Source organism: Rhododendron vialii, chromosome 1a (genome assembly GCF_030253575.1).
Source record: "Rhododendron vialii isolate Sample 1 chromosome 1a, ASM3025357v1".
NCBI lineage: Eukaryota > Viridiplantae > Streptophyta > Magnoliopsida > Ericales > Ericaceae > Rhododendron > Rhododendron vialii.
In genome coordinates, this window is record NC_080557.1 from 7,045,930 (window position 1) to 7,063,684 (window position 17,755).

Consider the following 17,755-nt stretch of genomic DNA (forward strand, 5'->3'; position numbering starts at 1 on the left):
GAATATAGAGAGTCTTGACACTCGAGATGAAGAGAAACTCCAACATGGAGAGCCCGTGGAAGAGCTTATTGAAGAACTCCTGGAGCCACGGCAATTAGGGAAGACGGTGAGGATTGGAACAGGATTAAGTACGATTGCAAAATCAGAGTTGTTGCAATTCTTAAAAAAGAATAAAGACGTTTTTGCATGGTCCCATGAAGACATCCCCGGAATTGACCCAAGGGTCATATCTCACAAATTGAATGTCGACCCTATTGTACGCCCAGTCAAGCAAAAGAAGAGAGCCATAGCTCCAGAGCGAAGTGAGGTAGCAGCTAAGGAGGTAGATAAATTCATTCAGGCAGAATCCATCCGTGAAGTTCTTTACCCAGATTGGTTGGCCAATGTGGTCATGGTGAAGAAAGCTAACGGCAAATGGAGAATGTGTGTAGACTTTACCGACCTCAACAAAGCATGTCCAAAGGATAGCTTTCCCCTCGCCAGAATTGACTCCTCGGTAGATTCCACTGCCGGACATGAACTTCTTAGCTTCATGGATGCATTTTCAGGGTATAATCAAATCCAAATGCACGAAGGAGATCAAGAAAAAACTTCATTTATCACCGATAGGGGATTATATTGCTACAAAGTAATGCCCTTCGGTCTTAAAAATGCAGGGGCGACATACTAGAGGTTGGTCAACAGGATGTTTAAGCAGCAAATCGGACGCAATGTAGAGGTATATGTGGATGACATGCTGGTTAAAAGTGCTAAGGCACATAACCATGTTGATGATCTGGAAGAAACCTTCCAGGTTTTCAGAAAATACCAAATGAAACTCAACTCAACAAAATGTGCTTTTGGAATCTTATCAGGAAAGTTCTTAGGTTTCATGGTGTCTCAAAGAGGGATCGAAGCAAATCCAGAAAAGATTCAGGCTATATTCATCATGCGTTCACCATAGAACATAAAGGAGGTCCAAAAGCTCACAGGTAGAGTTGCAGCTTTGAGCAGGTTTATTTCACGAGCAACTGACAAATGTCAAGCATTCTTCAAAGTTTTGAAAAAGGCCTTTGAATGGACAACCACGGAGGAACTGGCTTTCATTCAATTGAAGGAGTATCTTGCATCACCACCACTTTTGGGAAGGACTCAGGATGGGGAGAATCTATTCTTGTATCTAGCTGTCTCCCCTCACGCCGTTAGCACTGTTTTGGTTCGGGAAGAGCAGAGAATTCAACTCCCAGTATATTATACTAGCAAGGCATTACGAGGAGCTGAGTTAAGATACCCCAGAGCTAAAAAAAATAGCCTTTGCCATGGTAATAGCAGCCAGGAGGCTACGGCCATACTTCCAAGCTCATCCAATCAAAGTATTAACAAACCAACTGCTTCGAAAGATTCTCCACTCACTGGAGACGTCAGGCCGACTAATTCAATGGTCAATAGAGCTTGGTGAATTTGACATAGAATATAAACCTTGAATTGCCATAAAGGCACAGGTACTGGCAGATTTCCTTGCAGAATACACATATCCAGCGCCGGAGGAGCTCAGCCGAGAAGAACCCAAACCTTGGGTCCTTCAGGTCGACGGATCAACAACTAAAGATGCAAGCGGGGCAGGCTTAATTCTAACATCCCTGAAAGGACAACGCCTAAGCTACGCGCTCAGGTTTGAGTTCAAAATAACCAACAATGAAGCCGAATACGAAGCCCTAATGGTTGAATTGGAATTGGCAAGTGCTGTTGGAGCCAAGCATATACTAGCCAAAAGCGATTCACAACTAGTTATGGGACAAGTCCTTGGGGAATACACTGTAAAGGAGGGGATCATGCAAAAGTATGTGGATAAGGTAAAAACTCAAGTTGCAAAATTGCAAAGTTTTAATATTGTCAGAATCCCAAGGGAGGAAAACAATGAAGCAGATCATTTGGAAAAATTGGCCATGGCTAAGGAGGATGCTATTCCACCGAATACGCCTGTAAGATACTTAGAGTTACCAAGTATTGCCACCCCAGAGACATAAGTTCAAGCCATCAATTACAGTGATTCATGGACTGGACCCATAGTCGACTATATAGCTAATGGGACGCAACCAGGAGATAAGATCAAAGCCAGACAACTCAAGATCAGAGCTGCAAAGTACTTGATGATAGGTGATGTGCTATATAGAAGAAGTTTTTCATTGCCTTACCTAAGGTGCCTCACCACAATGGAATCTTTGAAAGCAATGGAAGAGGTCCACCAAGGAATATGTGGAGATCACCAAAGTGGCCGCATGTTAGCTTACAAACTCCTCAGGTTAGGGTACTATTGGCCCAGCATGCAAAAGGATTGCAACTCTATGGTGCAAAAATGTGAAAGATGTCAACGCTTTGCAAACATCATTCATGGATCACCTACAGTTTTAACCCCAATGAGAGGACCTTGGCCATTTGCCCAATGGGGGTTGGACTTGGTTGGCCCACTTTCGATGGCTGCGGGCCAAGTCCAGTATGCTATAATAGCTGTGGATTACTTCACAAAGTGGGTTGAAGCTAAGGCACTGGCCACAATCACAGCGGAGGTTACCATTGATTTCTTATGGAAATTAATTATTAGCCGTTTTGGATTGCCACGAGTAATCATTACAGATCGGGGAAAACAATTTGACAATACTCAGTTTAAAGCATATTGTATATCCAAGGGAATACATGTGCATTATGCCTCTAAAGCTAACCCAAAAGCTAATGGGCAGGTCGAAGTTACAAATCGAACCATTAAAAAAGGGATTAAGAAGAGGCTACGAGAGGCCAAAGGAACCTGGCCAGATGAACTTTATAATGTGCTATGGGCATATCGAACCACACCCCGAACAACAACTGGAGAAACACCATATTCTCTTGCATTCGGGGAGAAGCAGTAGTCCCCATTGAAGTGGAACTCCTCAACTACAGGACTGCAAGCATCGACCACCAAGAAAACTAACAGGATCTTAGGGCTGAGCTAGATCTCTTGGAAGAAACAAGGGAAGCAGCAATGGCCAAAATTGCCGTTTATCAGCAGAGGATGGTTAAATACCATGAAGCGCATGTTAGACCAAGAAATTTTCGTTCTGGTGATCTAGTTCTACGGAAAGTAGATCCTACTGGGAAAAAGGTGGGCAAACTCGGCCCAAACTGGGAAGGCCTCTATCAGGTCCTGCACCATGTCAAAGCTGGTGCATACAGGCTTGCAACCCTAAGGGGAAAAGAACTACCAAACTCGTGGAACGTGGAACATATCAAAAAGTACTACAAGTAGGTGCTTACAATGGGATTATATTTTTTGCTTTCTAGTTTCGATTCTGTTTTTAGGAGACTTTCAGTTTTTAAGTATAGCCTTAGTAGAAAAATACTTTAGGACCACGTGTTTTATTTACGATTCTGTGAGGCCAATAAAAATCCCCACGAGGGACAGTTATTTACTTCTTCTCCTAAACGCATGATCAAACAAGAGAAGCAAAAAACAGAAAAATAAAATCAAAATTTTATTAATAAATCCACACCCTAAAGGGTGTGGACAGCATTTTTACATAAAATTTTATGGGTAAACCCACAAAGTTACAGCCTAAACACTATCTCTCTCCCTTGGAGGGGAGGGAACAGGAGGGGCCGACTGCCCTCGGAAAGCTGCCAACTGGTCCCAGTTGGCTATCAGCATCATGCAGACCGTCTTCTCCATGACAAAGGTAGACTCTGCCATGACCTCCACCTTGGAGGATAGCCCCTCAATGGCTGCCTTCAGATCTTTGAGCTCTTGACACAAATCAAAAGATTGCTCTTCGTTCGCCATTATCAAATGAGAACTGATTACGAAGTGAAACTTAACTTCTGGCATTCGGCAGTATTTATAACAAAACATAAGCGGGTCACTAACCTCTTGCTGAACCAATTAGCACGATCGTAATTAAATTTGTGGGTACAACTGCCGCTCTAAAACTGCCTAGAGTAATGGGAAGTTACACATCCGATTACCTCGGGTAAACGAAACGACGCAACAAATATTAAAATCCCAAGAGCCAATCTGATGTATAAGCTCTTAGACGTAGCACAGCTATGTAAAATTATGAGCTCAGAAAAAATATCCAAGCTCTTAGACGTAGCACAGCTATGCAAAATTATGAGCTCAGGAAAAATATCCAAGCTCTTAGATGTAGCACAGCTATGCAAAATTATGAGCTCAGGAAAAGTATCCAAGCTCTTAAACGTAGCACAGCTATGCAAAATTATGAGCTCAGGAAAAGTATCCAAGCTCTTAGATGTAGTACAGCTATGCAAAATGATGAGTTCAGGAAAAGTATCCAAGCTCTTAGACGAAGCACAGCTATGCAAAATTATGAGTTCAGGAAAAGTATCCAAGCTCTTAGACGTAGCACAACTATGCAAAATTATGAGTTCAGGAAAAGTATCCAAGCTCTTAGACGTAGTACAGCTATGCAAAATGATGAGCTCAGAAAAAATATCCAAGCTCTTAGACGTAGCACAGCTATGCAAAATGATGAGCTTAGAAAAAATATCCAAACTCTTAGATGTAGCATAGCTATACATTCTACAAAACTACAATTCCCCTAAATGAGTACCCTCGGAAAAAATTAACAAGTATATCCATTGTTTGGACGCAAACGATGAATACACTTGGGGGAGTACAACGTAGTATACAGCAAAGTTGGAATTAAATTCAAAGAGGGAGATCAAAAGGGGGCGAAAGTTTGCAAAAGCAGTAGGTAAAAACCATACAGATTTACCATAAAAACACAGAATGAAAGTATTCTTTCATTCTATCTACATCAGCCTTCTAAACAGGCTCCAAAAAACATCTCACTAGGATCATCACCAGCAGCTATCAAGTTATAGAGCTAAGGCCAAAACTAATGGCCACTCCAAAAGAAACACAGTCAAAATACGAAAGTATTAAAAAGTGTTTAGTTACAAACCCAGACGAATTTAAGAAGTTTCAAAGGCAAGATTATCAAACAGCCTTTCCATCACCAGATGATGGACCAGGAAGAGTTGCTGCAGGGACTGGAGATTCAGGGGAAAGAGAAACTTTCTCTGGAGTTTGCAGAAGGGATGCAATTGCTGAGCAGGGAATGGATGTATCTTTCGATGCTGCATCATCGCCATCCTCTTCCTCCCTACGTCCCCCATCAAAGTTAGAGGGCACTTCTTTATCATCAACTTCAAATTTGGAAAAATCCAAATTTGGAAAAGCTAAAGCTGCCCGACTCCTCATAGCTTCAAAACTGTCAAAATATTGTTGAGTTATATCCTGACGATATTCAGGGGACTGCAGGAAAAGTTCAATAGCCTCCCTTTGAGCATTTTTTACCTTCTCAAGCATCCCTTGATTCATAGTCTAGTATTTCTCCATCTCCACGTCCCATTCAGAAATCTTATTCTCCAGACTTTGAGCAGCTACCACGGCAGTATCTCTCTCTACCTTCAGCTCTTTCTTCAACTTCAAAGCAATGTCCCTCTCAGTAGTAGCCCTTTGAAGCTCAGCAGTCATTGAGGCACCTTGTTTCACAAGCTTAAAATTGGCTTCTGTAAGGGTAACAACCTGTTTGCCCAGACTATGGCTTTGAGAAGTGAGATACCGACTACGGGCTGCAGCTTACAAGAATAGGCAAAAAGTCAGAAAGGAAAAAATAACAAATCGAAAAGTGATAAAGTCAGAAGAAAAAGAGCATACCATGGCTAATTCAATTAACATTTGCTCCTCAACTTCTTGAAGAGACATCTCCCCCATCAATTCTTCATCTGTTGTATAGAGCAACTCAGAAGCAAGCTTAAGAGCTTCTTGACGGTCACCCAAAATAGAAGGACCAACAGAGACCTTCGACTTCTTTGAAGGAGGAGTGCTTCCCATAACAGTACCCTTTCCTTTTCTCTTTAAATTCTCAGCATTTTCGTTGATAGTTTGCCCGACTGACAACTCAGAAGCAGGAGTGATAAATAGGTCAGCATCTAAGAAACTTTCAACATTCAGCTCTTTTTGAAGGCAAGAGCTTTTCCTTTTCGGAGCCACGGCTTCAGGTGACTGCTTGACCCTCTCAGCTTTCAATTGGGCCAGCAAGGCTTTGTCCATTTTAGGTGCCATCTCTTTACCTTCACCTTCTTCTTCTAAAAAGAAAAGAAGTGAAAAGCAATATGAAAATCAGCTAGAGCCATAGTAGCAAATCAAAATAGAAACTACCTCTAGAGAGTGCTAAGGCCTCACGAGTAGTCTCTGGACCCAGCAGATAAGCGGCCAACGACTCTGAAGTCACAAGCAATTCCCAACTATGAACTAAGTAGCCCTTGGCTTGTTGTAGCTCTGTTTCCTGGAAAGGGCTCAAAGGAAATGGGACTCTAGCTGCCAAAATTAAAGGTGAATCATAAATATATGGATTAAATTATTCAGACAATAAATTGCAGAAAAGCATTGGCTTACAATTTGTAGTGGGAATTCCCCATCTACTGGGAATCCGAGGAGTACATGTTCCAATCTCCCAATTGGGAAGCTCCCAACCATCACCACCAACAAAAAAGAATTTATCTTTCCAATTTTTACTCACAGTAGGAAGATCTGTGACTAGCTCCCCTCCACCAAGCCTCTTCGCAAAATAAAACCACCCAGAACCTCCAGGGGCTTCTTTAACAGAAAACTGGTTCAAAAAAGGTCCTTTCGACAAAGAAATCTGCCCATCAGACATTGCTCCCCACAGCGCGGCACAGCTTATTAAGAGGCGGCAAGAATTGGGGACAATCTGGCCAGGAGCCAAACTAAGAAAACTCAAGATATCTCTCACAATAGTGGGCAAGGGCAGACGTAAACCCCCTTCTAAAGAACCAACATAGAGGTAAGTCCCATTTTCAACAAAAGAACAGGCTCGCTCTAACCCAGAGGACTTCCTAAGAGAAACGGATTCTGGAATAGAATATCTAACTCTGAGAGCAGCCAACTCCTCATTTATAATGGTAGAAGGAATGTTAGAGGCAGAAAAAGCGGGAATCCTACGAGAACCCCTTAATACAGAAACAGGGGGCGATGAATATCTAACACCACTAGACTGACCCACAGCAGGCGAAGCCCTAATACTACTACGACGATGCATCGAGACCTCCTCTTCTATGGTCGACTCTTCAGCGTTAAGAATCGACGAAAAATTAATGAAACCTTCCGCCATTAAGGTCCCAACAGCGAATCGTGGATACAAAGAAGCAGATAGATAAAAGAGGTCACGGAAAACCCTGTTCTGAAGAACGAGAGAGTAGGGTGCAAAATCCTCTATAATGGGAGAATGCAAATTGATACAGGAAAAACCAATCAACCTAGCACAGATAAATTCCCCAGGAATGACCCGCGTCGGGTCCGTAATCTCTATACTAGAAAGAGGATCCAGCGCAAAAACAAAGAAAGAACAGCAAAGAAAGAGGGAGCGTACCTACGAAGGATGAGCTCTAACGCGATGACGGAGAAGAACGACGAAGGGAAATCTCACACTAAAACCGCTTGAGAAGGTTTGAAAGCCTCTCCGTACTAAGAAGGATGATCAAAGAAGGGGGAAACTTAAAAGATCAGCCCTAGTCCCGAGAACGGTTCCTAAATCTTCGTCGTACACCTCATAAAATCAAAATACGAAGAGATCTTGACACCTGTTCTATGATAAGTGTAGGGAGGTATTCCCAAGCAGGTACATTTAGTTACCGAACACGTGATGTTTAGGAACACGTGGTAAATACGACTAGACTTACCGCCGGGCAGTTCGGTGAACAGTGATATGAGAAGTCATGGCTATAAATAGACTGTTCGACAGTTAGAGATATTTTGATTACATTGGACTAAGATACATGTGAAGTAGTTGGTCCAAGCAGACTGTTCGGTTATGATACAGCCGAACAGATGTTGTAAAGAACCTAGCACGTGATACGAGTGATCACGGGTTGAAAGCAATGCAATCGATGTCCGAATAAATGGTACGTGGGACCATAGTTTGAATATAGACAGGACGGTCATCGTGCTAAACAAGTGTTCGGCAATATGGACCAGTGACATGAGAAGTCAACGGTCCAGGAAGGTTGTATGGGCTCAAGGACCAGTTACATGTGAAGTGAACTGGTCCAAGCCGTCTGTTTGGGGACGGCCGAACAAAGAAGGAGCTCCAATCGAGAGCTGGAGCAGAAGGAATACTCTGGAAGATTCCAGAATAGTCATATCCCGTAAAGGAATAAGATCCTAAGAATATAGGATCTGAGAAAGATACCCAACGAGTATGGGATGTTCGGCTTGTTATGGAAAATAGTCCTACAAGGATTAAAGTAATGAACTGATAAAGGAAACGAGAATCCTTGATATCCTGGGATTCCTATACGATTTAGGAATCCTAGGGCAACACGGATGCTTGGCCAGCAAGCATATGTGAATCTATAAATAAGAGGAAAACCTAGAGGTAAAAGGTACGCAATACGTTGCATTATTATTGCTTTCCTACTGATAATTAGGGTTTAATTGCTAGTAAGTGATACTAACAAAGGCATCGGAGGGCCTTTGCCACGAGAGGCAGAGGTCCACTCACCCCCTGTCTATTTTGCAGATTAGGGTTCAGACGACGAGTTAGGGTTCCGGTGAAGAGGCACGAATAAGCCGTTGTGATCCAGTTGATTCGAAGTACCAATTGTTTTCATCCCCCTACAATAAGACCCGCTTGTTTAAAACTTTCTGAAGGGCAGCCAAAAAGCAATAACCGCCATTCGAGCTTTTCCAATGTTTCCGACCTCTAAAGCGAATCTAGAGCTTAGGAACAGGGGAGTACCTGATAAGTATAAATATACCTAACGAGCTCAGCACTACCAGGCCTACGGACCTGGGGAGTATGAGCTCCCTTCTCTCCAAGCTCCTGTAAAGGACCTACGAGAGAACAGAGCAATAACCTTCCAGGTCCGTCCTACGGCCGAAGCTGGAAGGTAAGTCCTAGGACCAGCTCCGACTCCTAGCTCCCTTGAGAAGCTTAACCTCTACGCTATCATACGAAAGGTATACTTGTTTAAGATAAAGACACCACGACTGGAAGAAGGAGTCCTAAGGGATAAGAGAAGGATGAGATAAACCCAAAGGGCCAAAAATAAGCACAACCATGATCAAAGATAAGAGTCCTAACCCTGAGAGGAACCACATGGATTACTAGCTAAGATATCCTCCACATGGATTACTAGCTAAGATAGGACTCCACTCTCCACAAGGAGGAGATCCGGAATCTACAAAGTATAGTCCAACAAGGATTCAAACTCCGAGAGTAAATGCCTATAAATACGACTGAAGAACACCATATTAGGTACACAACTCTAATACAGAGAATTTCCATTAATATACGAGAAAGTTCCTACTGACTTGGCATCGGAGGGTGGTTGACACGCCACCATACGGGTGACATAAGTTATCATCTTATTTTGCAGGTTCGGATCGGAGCTATTATCAAAGTTGCTTCATCAATAAGATTGGCCCAAAAAGAAAAAAAAAAACTCTTAGCCCAATTTATTTTAATCAAAGTCCGAGGCCGAGCGACGGTTCCTTCCATACCGAATGACCAATAATATTTACGGCCTTCATCTCAATGACATACCCGCTCCAAAAAGAACTACAATGTCAATAGTACTTGGGCTTCAAACAAACCACGTGCAACGCACATGGCAAAACGACTAGTCCTTCAAAAACTATCACTAAGATATCACTAATTTAATAGACAAACATTACAAATAAAGAAAATGCAAAATATTATGTATATGTGAAATAAAGAAAAAGCAAAACACTCATCACGTGTATCACATTATGTATAAAAAAAACATTATTTTATAATGAGTACCGAATAGAAAGGAACCTAGGCTCCTTTGTTTCGATGTAAAAATATTTTTCATGTAAAATATTTTTTCAAAAAATAAATTTCAAACTTTTATATTTCGGTGTTTGGTTGGCACTTGAAAATATTTTTAGAAATCAACAAAATAGTGTAGAGAGAGAAGGGATGCTTAAACGGTGGAGAGATATGAGAATATTGGAATTGAACGTGGGTCAGGACTGACGATCGAGAAAACTGAACAGTGAAAATTGCAGTAGAAGGTAGCGGGTTCATTTTGTAAAATAACTTACGGAAGATTTAAGGGTAAGTCATTTTTATCCAATTAATAGAAAATATTTTACATGTAAAATGTTTTCCTAGTTTTTTACACAACCAAACACCCGAAAATAGGTAAATCATTTTACTAGAAAATATTTTACGCCCAAACAAACGGAGCCCTAAAGTTTGCATATTTTCTGGGGCCGCACCATGGGCTATATAGCCCAGGGCCGACACTGATTTTTGACACACTCCATTTACACAGTCCATATTACGATTCGGTGATGTGGAAATCAAACCATTTTTATGCTATTCATGACTCAATTTTTGTGTGTTTGTTACGTATTTTCTTTGTTAGTTATGCAAGGGTTTGACTTTGATGTGCATAGTACGCATATTTTGTAGCTAGCTTGTGAGATGCACATTTTTTTTCGTTCATACTTATCGGTGTACGCAAAACTCCAAATTCATCGGTGTACGCAAAACTTCAAATTTTCCTTCGATGAATATTCTTCTTGGGTTTGTGATGCTTCTTCTCCAAATATGGAGTCTTGGAAAAAGGGTTTTGACTGTTATTTGTGGGATGGGGTCGATTGTGACAACAAGACGGGTCAAGTAATTGGACTCGAGCTCAGCTGTAGCTGCCTCCAAGGCGCCATCCATCCTAATAGCAGCCTCTTCCACTCCTTTCCCCACCTTCAAAAGCTCAACCTCGCTTTCAATAACTTTTCCTTATCTCGCATTCCACCTGAATTCACTTGGTTCACTGAATTGACACACCTCAATCTCTCACACTGTGGTTTTAAGGGCAAAGTCCCAGCAAGAATTTCCTTCCTAAACAAACTGGAGTCGCTTGATCTCTCTTTAAATTATGACTCGAAATTGGAGGAAGACGGGTTCGAGTTACTCATTTGAAATTTATCCAAGAGATCTTAATCTTGGGCATATAAACATGTCTTCTTCGGTGGTTCCAAATTCTTTGCTCAATTTGACTTCTTTAAGAACCCTCCTTATTAGCTCCTCTGGTTTACATGGAAATTTCCCTAGCGGAATCTTTCATTTACCTCATCTATAGGAGTTGGATATAGGGTTCAATGATGCTCTCACGGGTTATCTACCTGATTTCATGAATTTGAGCTATCCTCTACAGTTCTTAGATCTCTCGTTCTCAGGTTTTTTTGGAGAATGGCCGGACTTAGTCGCTAATCTGAAGTCCTTGAAGGTACTTTCTCTTTGGAATTGCGATTTCAATGGATCAATGCCTATTTCTCCCGGGAACCTTACCAAAATTGACTTTACACCTCTCATTCAACAATTTCAACGTTATCCTCCCATCTTCAATTTCAAACCTTAGGAATCTCAAGCGATTAATACTCTCATCCAACAATTTCAGTGGTATCCTTACATCTTCAATTTCAAACCTTAGAAATCTCGATCGTTATGTTAGACCTTTCAAATAATCATTTCACGGGTCCCTTCTTTTTGTGGGATGCAAACTTGACAGAACTTTGGTTTTTGGATGTGTCAAACAATAGTCTCACTGGTCCTCTTCCTTCACAAGTAATTGTACCTCCAAATCTACACTTTTTGAGCATCTACCGAAATTTGATCAACGGTACAATACCATCTTGGGTCTTCAAATTACCCTAACTCACATACTTAGAACTCAGCTATAACGAACTGATTGGTCACACACTTGAATTCTAGTCCTCTTTGCTGGAGATTATTGATTTGAGCAATAACAACCTATATGGCACTGTTCCAAATTCCACCTTTGAACTCCCAAACCTTACCCACCTTATTCTTTCTTCAAATAGCTTTTCTGGCACAATTCTTGAATCAAATAGATTCAGGGAAAATCTCATTGTGCTCGATTTACAAATGAATAACTTCTCTAGCACCATTCATGATTCAATTACCAAGAGAAATATATTGACAACTATCAATCTTAATGGCAATGGGTTTGAAGGTCCAATACTGAAGTCTCTAGTTAATTGTAGAAAACTGGAAGTGCTAAGTCTCAGAAGAAACAAGTTTGTTGGCAAATTTCCGCATTGGTTGGAAAATTTACCGAACTTGCAAGTCCTAATCTTGCAATTAGGTCTGTCAATGGGCCGGATCCGATCCGGATCCGACAGATCCGGATCCGAGACACAATCCGATCCGGATCCGATAAGACATAATCCGATCCGGATCCAATAAGACTTAAATCTGATAGTGGTAATCCGGATCCGAATTCGAAAAATCCGGATCCGATCCAGAAACTTTTTTTACTTCAAAAATTTTAGCAAAAACAAAATAAATTTTTTTTCAAAAAAAAATTATTTTCCGAAAAAAATTTAAAAAAAATAAAAATAAAAAATAAAAATAAAAATACAACTTCTTAAACATTTTTTTTTTCAAAATAAAAATTTTACTATTTTTAAAAAAAAAATTAAATTTTAAAAAAAAAATAAAGTTCGGATTCGGATTGATAACGGATTTAATCCGATCCGATCTAGATCCGTATTGAATTACCGGATTCGGATTATCGGATCGATGTTATCGGATCCGGATCGGATTTTTCGGATCGGATTCGGTCCATTGACAGGCCTACTTGCAATCTAACAAATTGCATGAATCCATCCCGACTTCCAGGACAACAATTCCCTTCCCATTGTTGCGAGTTCTTGATATGTCAAACAATATTTTCTCTGGTACATTGCCAAAAAAGTACTTCACAAAATTTGAAGCAATGATGAATGTGGATGATGTAGATTTTCGTTTGAATTACATGATAAATACTGGAGCTTTTCATAGAGATTATTATGATTCTTTGACTATGGTAATCAAAGGATCGACCATGGAAATGGAAAAAATCCTTACAATCTTCTCAGCCGTTGACTTATCAAGAAACAAGTTCGGGGGTGAAATTCCTGAGGTCATCGGTGCGGTAAATTTGATTCGAGGACTCAACTTATCACACAACAGCCTCACAGGTTATATACCAAAGTCCCTTGGTAATTTGACGGAGCTTGAATGGTTAGACCTCTCACCAAACAAGCTCATTAGGGTGATCCCTCAACAACTCACGAACTTAAACTTTCTCGGAACTCTTAACCTTTCGCAGAATCGCCTAACTGGGCCTATACCTCGAGGCAAACAATTTGATGCATTTCCTAATGATTCTTACATCAACAACTCGGCATTAGGTGGACCTCCATTGTCGAATACATTTGGGATCCCAAGGCAACAGCCACCACCGTTGACATTTGAAGAAGAATATTCAGAGTCCGTGAGTGTATTTTGTTGGGAAGTCATATTGCCAGGGTATGGATCTGGACTGGTAATTGGACTTGTCGTGGGATATCTTATGTTCTCTTTCGGAAAACCTCAATGGCTTGTGAAGATGGTTGAAGATGTAGGAAACAGAAACGGAAAGAGGCTGAAAAGAAATGCTCGGAGACATGGAGGCAGATGGAATTAGCAAAATGCGAATGGCTTGTATGGTAAGTGTTACGATGTCCTTCATCATCTTATTATACCTACAAAAGCGGGTGGGGGGTGGTTTGGGGAAGTTGCTTGTGGTTTTAATCTAAGCTTATCTTTAGGGTCCTAACAATTTGTACGTACGATCCAAAAATTCGTGGCCAAATTTGTTTTATTTCTATTACTGTTTATTGCAAAAAATCACTGAATTAGCTGGCATGAGCCCCATGATCATGTAAAGTTGTCTGGGACACAAGTCCTGAAGTAATTTCATACATCCCTCTAGTTTTCTGCTTGCTTTCGTTTCAAGTAGTTTTTCTCTCTTAAAAATAGATCAAATTTTGCAGATATTGTAGAGGTGGATCAGAAGGGAGATGGGAATAAGAGCAGCACAGCAAAGTGAGAAGCTTCATTATTAGGGTGATTCAGTCCATGACTACTTGGCTTTCTTTACAAAATTTCCTACTTTTGTATATCTGGATCGAAGTTATCTTTATGGCATTGTGGTGTGAGGTGCAGTTCGGAAACTAGATGGAGATTGTCATAGTGAAGGTGTTGTAATTAGGTAAGTTGTATGAGTGATTAAGAGCTTTTCTTTAGCCTATATATGACTGTGTATGAATGCATTACTGTGTGTGGGAGACGTAAACAGAGAGAGCCTAGTGAGGGAAGGGAACCCCCCGGTGGCGATTTCACCCACCGTTGTGTGTAGGTGAGAGAGAGGAAAAATGTGAGAGTGAAAATTGTATTGTTTGAATGTGTTAAGTATTTTTAAGAAATTAATATAAGCTCTTTGTGTATTGTGAGTGAAAACTGACGGCGGATTTTTCAAATGGGACGGAAGAAAGGTAAAAAGGGATAAAGGGGTAATCGCTCACCACCCAAGTTAGGAATCAACGGGATACATATATCACCACCCGAGGATTTAACTGGGGATACAGGGCGTATGGATCGCTCACCACTCTTAAGGAATCCACCTAAGAGATACAGAAACGAAATAAGAAGATAAACTTCTCACTAGCCAAAGGCTCTATTAATTCAACACTCAAAACTACCATTTCATTCATTAGATAAACTATTTATAAGCTACTTGGAACAACCCTCCAAGAATAGGAAAAGACACTTACACTTTCAAGACACAAATTAAAAAGGACTTGACCAAAGACTAATTGATATATGTGTTTGACTCTTGAAAACATCAAAAACCACTTGGAAACTTAAAAAGACTCTTCGATTGACGCAATGACTTCTTGAATAATTTCAAGGACTTTGACCGGCATCATTCTCCCCCGGTTGAGAAAACTCGTCCTCGAGTTTCCAAGGCTTGAAACAGTTTAGAACGCCGAATCTTGTTTGCATTAACCTTGTACTTGAAATTAATTTTTTCATACCTAAATTTTAAAATGTTGCCAAAAACGAAATGAACTATCTCCTGCAAATTGTGCTCTTGGTACGTAACCCATGGATTCTTGCTTGCAAAGCCTTCAATAGAATTCCAAAATGGATCCAGTACATGTAGTTGCTCAAAAGACCCACCATGCATTTGGAACTCGTCATTTGCTTTAAAACCTTCTTCGACAATTATAGTTGTTTTTTCATCAAAAATTGGTTGTTCAATCCAATCCAAATGCTTTTCACTTCAACTTCCAGTTTGCTCTCTTCAATATGTTTGACATGAATAGCACTCACCATGGTACTAGATGATTCCAAAATTTGCTTTTGCCTATTGCCATCTTGAATATCATCGTTGGCCACGAATAAATTATCAATTTCGCCATCAACTGGACCAACAACTTCATTAGCCACATAAACAATATTCTTGATGTACACATCATGCAAAATCAAGAACCCATCTTCAGTGTATTCATCATAGATTGGCCGCTTACTCCAATCCACAATTGGATCTGGAATAATTTTTGTTGTAAAGGGCCATTCAAGAGTAGCATCGTCCACTTTGAAACTATCCTTGTCCTCCCCATGATGTGGATTTTGAAATGATTGTTGTTCTTGTTGCTGATGTTGAAACACTCTAGCCATGGCAACCCAAGAGCTCTGATACCAAAATTGACGGCGGATTTTTTAAAATGGGACGGAAGAAAGGTAAAAAGGGATAAAGGGGTAATCGCTCACCACCCAAGTTAGGAATCAACGGGATACATATATCACCACCCGAGGATTTAACTGGGGATACAGGGCGTATGGATCGCTCACCACTCTTAAGGAATCCACCTAAGAGACACAGAAACGAAATAAGAAGATAAACTTCTCACTAGCCAAAGGCTCTATTAATTCAACACTCAAAACTACCATTTCATTCATTAGATAAACTATTTATAAGCTACTTGGAACAACCCTCCAAGAATAGGAAAAGACACTTACACTTTCAAGACACAAATTAAAAAGGACTTGACCAAAGACTAATTGATATATGTGTTTGACTCTTGAAAACATCAAAAACCACTTGGAAACTTAAAAAGACTCTTCGATTGACGCAATGACTTCTTGAATAATTTCAAGGACTTTGACCGGCATCATATTGAACTCTCTCTCATCCCAACAATGTATTCCATATAAATCATTTTGCATCCCCTTTCAGCCTTTCCGGTCTTGGAACGAAAAGTAGAAAAGGTATCTTCCAACCCATAAACTCCAGAAATCATGTTGCTCGCCCAGAGTCGAGCTCTTAGGCTCGGCCATACTCTAATGGGCCAGTGCATCCACGTGCAAGTAACTGCTTTATCCCAAGGCGATGTGTATGACATCACCCTTGGCGGTTATGCCAAACGATAATGATGAGTGCACATGGGGGTGCCAGGTCACACCCAAAAAAGGTTATCAAACCCTATCTGTGACGTCAAATGTGACGTTAGCCAACACATGCACGTGAATGTACTTGGAGAGCAAGCAAAGGGATCTTTATAAATACCTAAGGGTGAAGCCCTAAAGAGGTACATGCTATCTTCCCCACTCAAACCCTAGTCCTTTGCTTTCCTCTTTGCACATTCTCATTCTCACGCCGGAGGGCCATACCGGAGCTCCTCCGGTCTGGTCTTTTAGTCGTGCTTCATGGTGCAGGTCAGGTTCAAGGGACCGGGGCTAGATCTACTCCAACCAAAGGCTCAGAGGAGGTGAACAAGATATTTCAGAATCCCATAGTATCTGAATTTTTTGTTTACAAAATAGATTTATGCATTGCTTCGAGTAGCTAGACCACACTAAGATGATCAACAAAGGAAAATAGTGGGTGCATTGCCAACTTGATCATTGTTCATACATAATGCTCCATGATCATTGTGGAAATGGAAGTCAGACAGCTAGTGCCCGTGCCGTGTGTCTTGTGTTTGTATCGTGTCATGCCTGTGCCATGCCTAGTCGGGCTTTGTAAAGGTAAAGATTAAAGAATCAAACCCAAATTGTCAATCTTAGGTTTGCACTTGATCTCTGTTATTTTCTTGTGCATACTGAATCATGTATATTTTTATGATAGAGAAATAAAAGAATTCGATGATTCAAAGCAATCGAAGTTACTCTATTGATTAGAAAGAACAAATCTCACTTTGTAATTAGATTTTATGGATCAATCTCATTCATACGTACATAGAAATGGCAAGTCTGTGCCAGTGTCGTGCCTTGTGCAGTGCCCGTGTCGTGCTTGTGCTTTTTCTGTACAAGTGACGTGCCCGGAACGACAAACCAGCTTGGCCTAATAAAGTTTCCATGTTGTGTCATGCCGGCCCATACCGTGTCGTACTTGTGCCAGCCTATCCCTGTTTTCATATTCCTTAATTTCAATTGATTGGGCGGGACACACGGGTTGGCTTGGTTTTGATATGCACATAGCCTTAAAACTGAGCAATTTGCGTTGTTCCTTCTTTTATATTTTCCGTGCTTGCGAGTCTCAGCCAAGAGAGTCGTGTGTGACATTTTGGTGGCCTGAGGTCATATATGCTTTAGGCACCCCATGTTTCACATCCCTTCCAAATAAACAAATCCCAATTTAATGGATAATGCTATGGTGTCCCCTATCCAAAAGGGGACGCCGGTTATAAACAGCATAACATATGCTTTTTTGTGCATCATTAGGTCATAACATTTTTTCAAAAATGACATAATAAAAAGGCATAACACTTTTTAGAATGACAAAACAAGTGTTATGCTATTATTACAAAAATGGCATAATATAATCACTCAAA

The 17,755-nt window shown here is 40.7% G+C and overlaps 1 protein-coding gene across 1 annotated transcript; it reads left to right on the forward strand.

The window, feature by feature from the left end:
- Nucleotides 1-9,562: 9,562 nt before the first annotated feature.
- Nucleotides 9,563-13,560, forward strand: LOC131327150 (receptor-like protein 43). The gene is made up of 5 exons (XM_058360175.1): nucleotides 9,563-9,631; nucleotides 10,500-10,709; nucleotides 11,170-11,316; nucleotides 11,802-12,151; nucleotides 12,732-13,560. Exons 1-5 carry the CDS (start codon nucleotides 9,563-9,565, stop codon nucleotides 13,558-13,560), a joined length of 1,605 nt encoding a protein of 534 aa, XP_058216158.1.
- The last annotated feature ends 4,195 nt before the right edge of the window (nucleotides 13,561-17,755 follow it).

Coding starts and splice junctions, on each gene's coding strand:
- LOC131327150 (XM_058360175.1), top strand. CDS start 9,563: ATGACCAATAATATTTACGGCCTTCATCTCAATGACATACCCGCTCCA. Junction 10,710..11,169: donor GTGACAACAAGACGGGTCAA/GTAATTGGACTC, acceptor CCTCATCTATAG/GAGTTGGATATAGGGTTCAA. Junction 12,152..12,731: donor GTTGGCAAATTTCCGCATTG/GTTGGAAAATTT, acceptor CCCGACTTCCAG/GACAACAATTCCCTTCCCAT.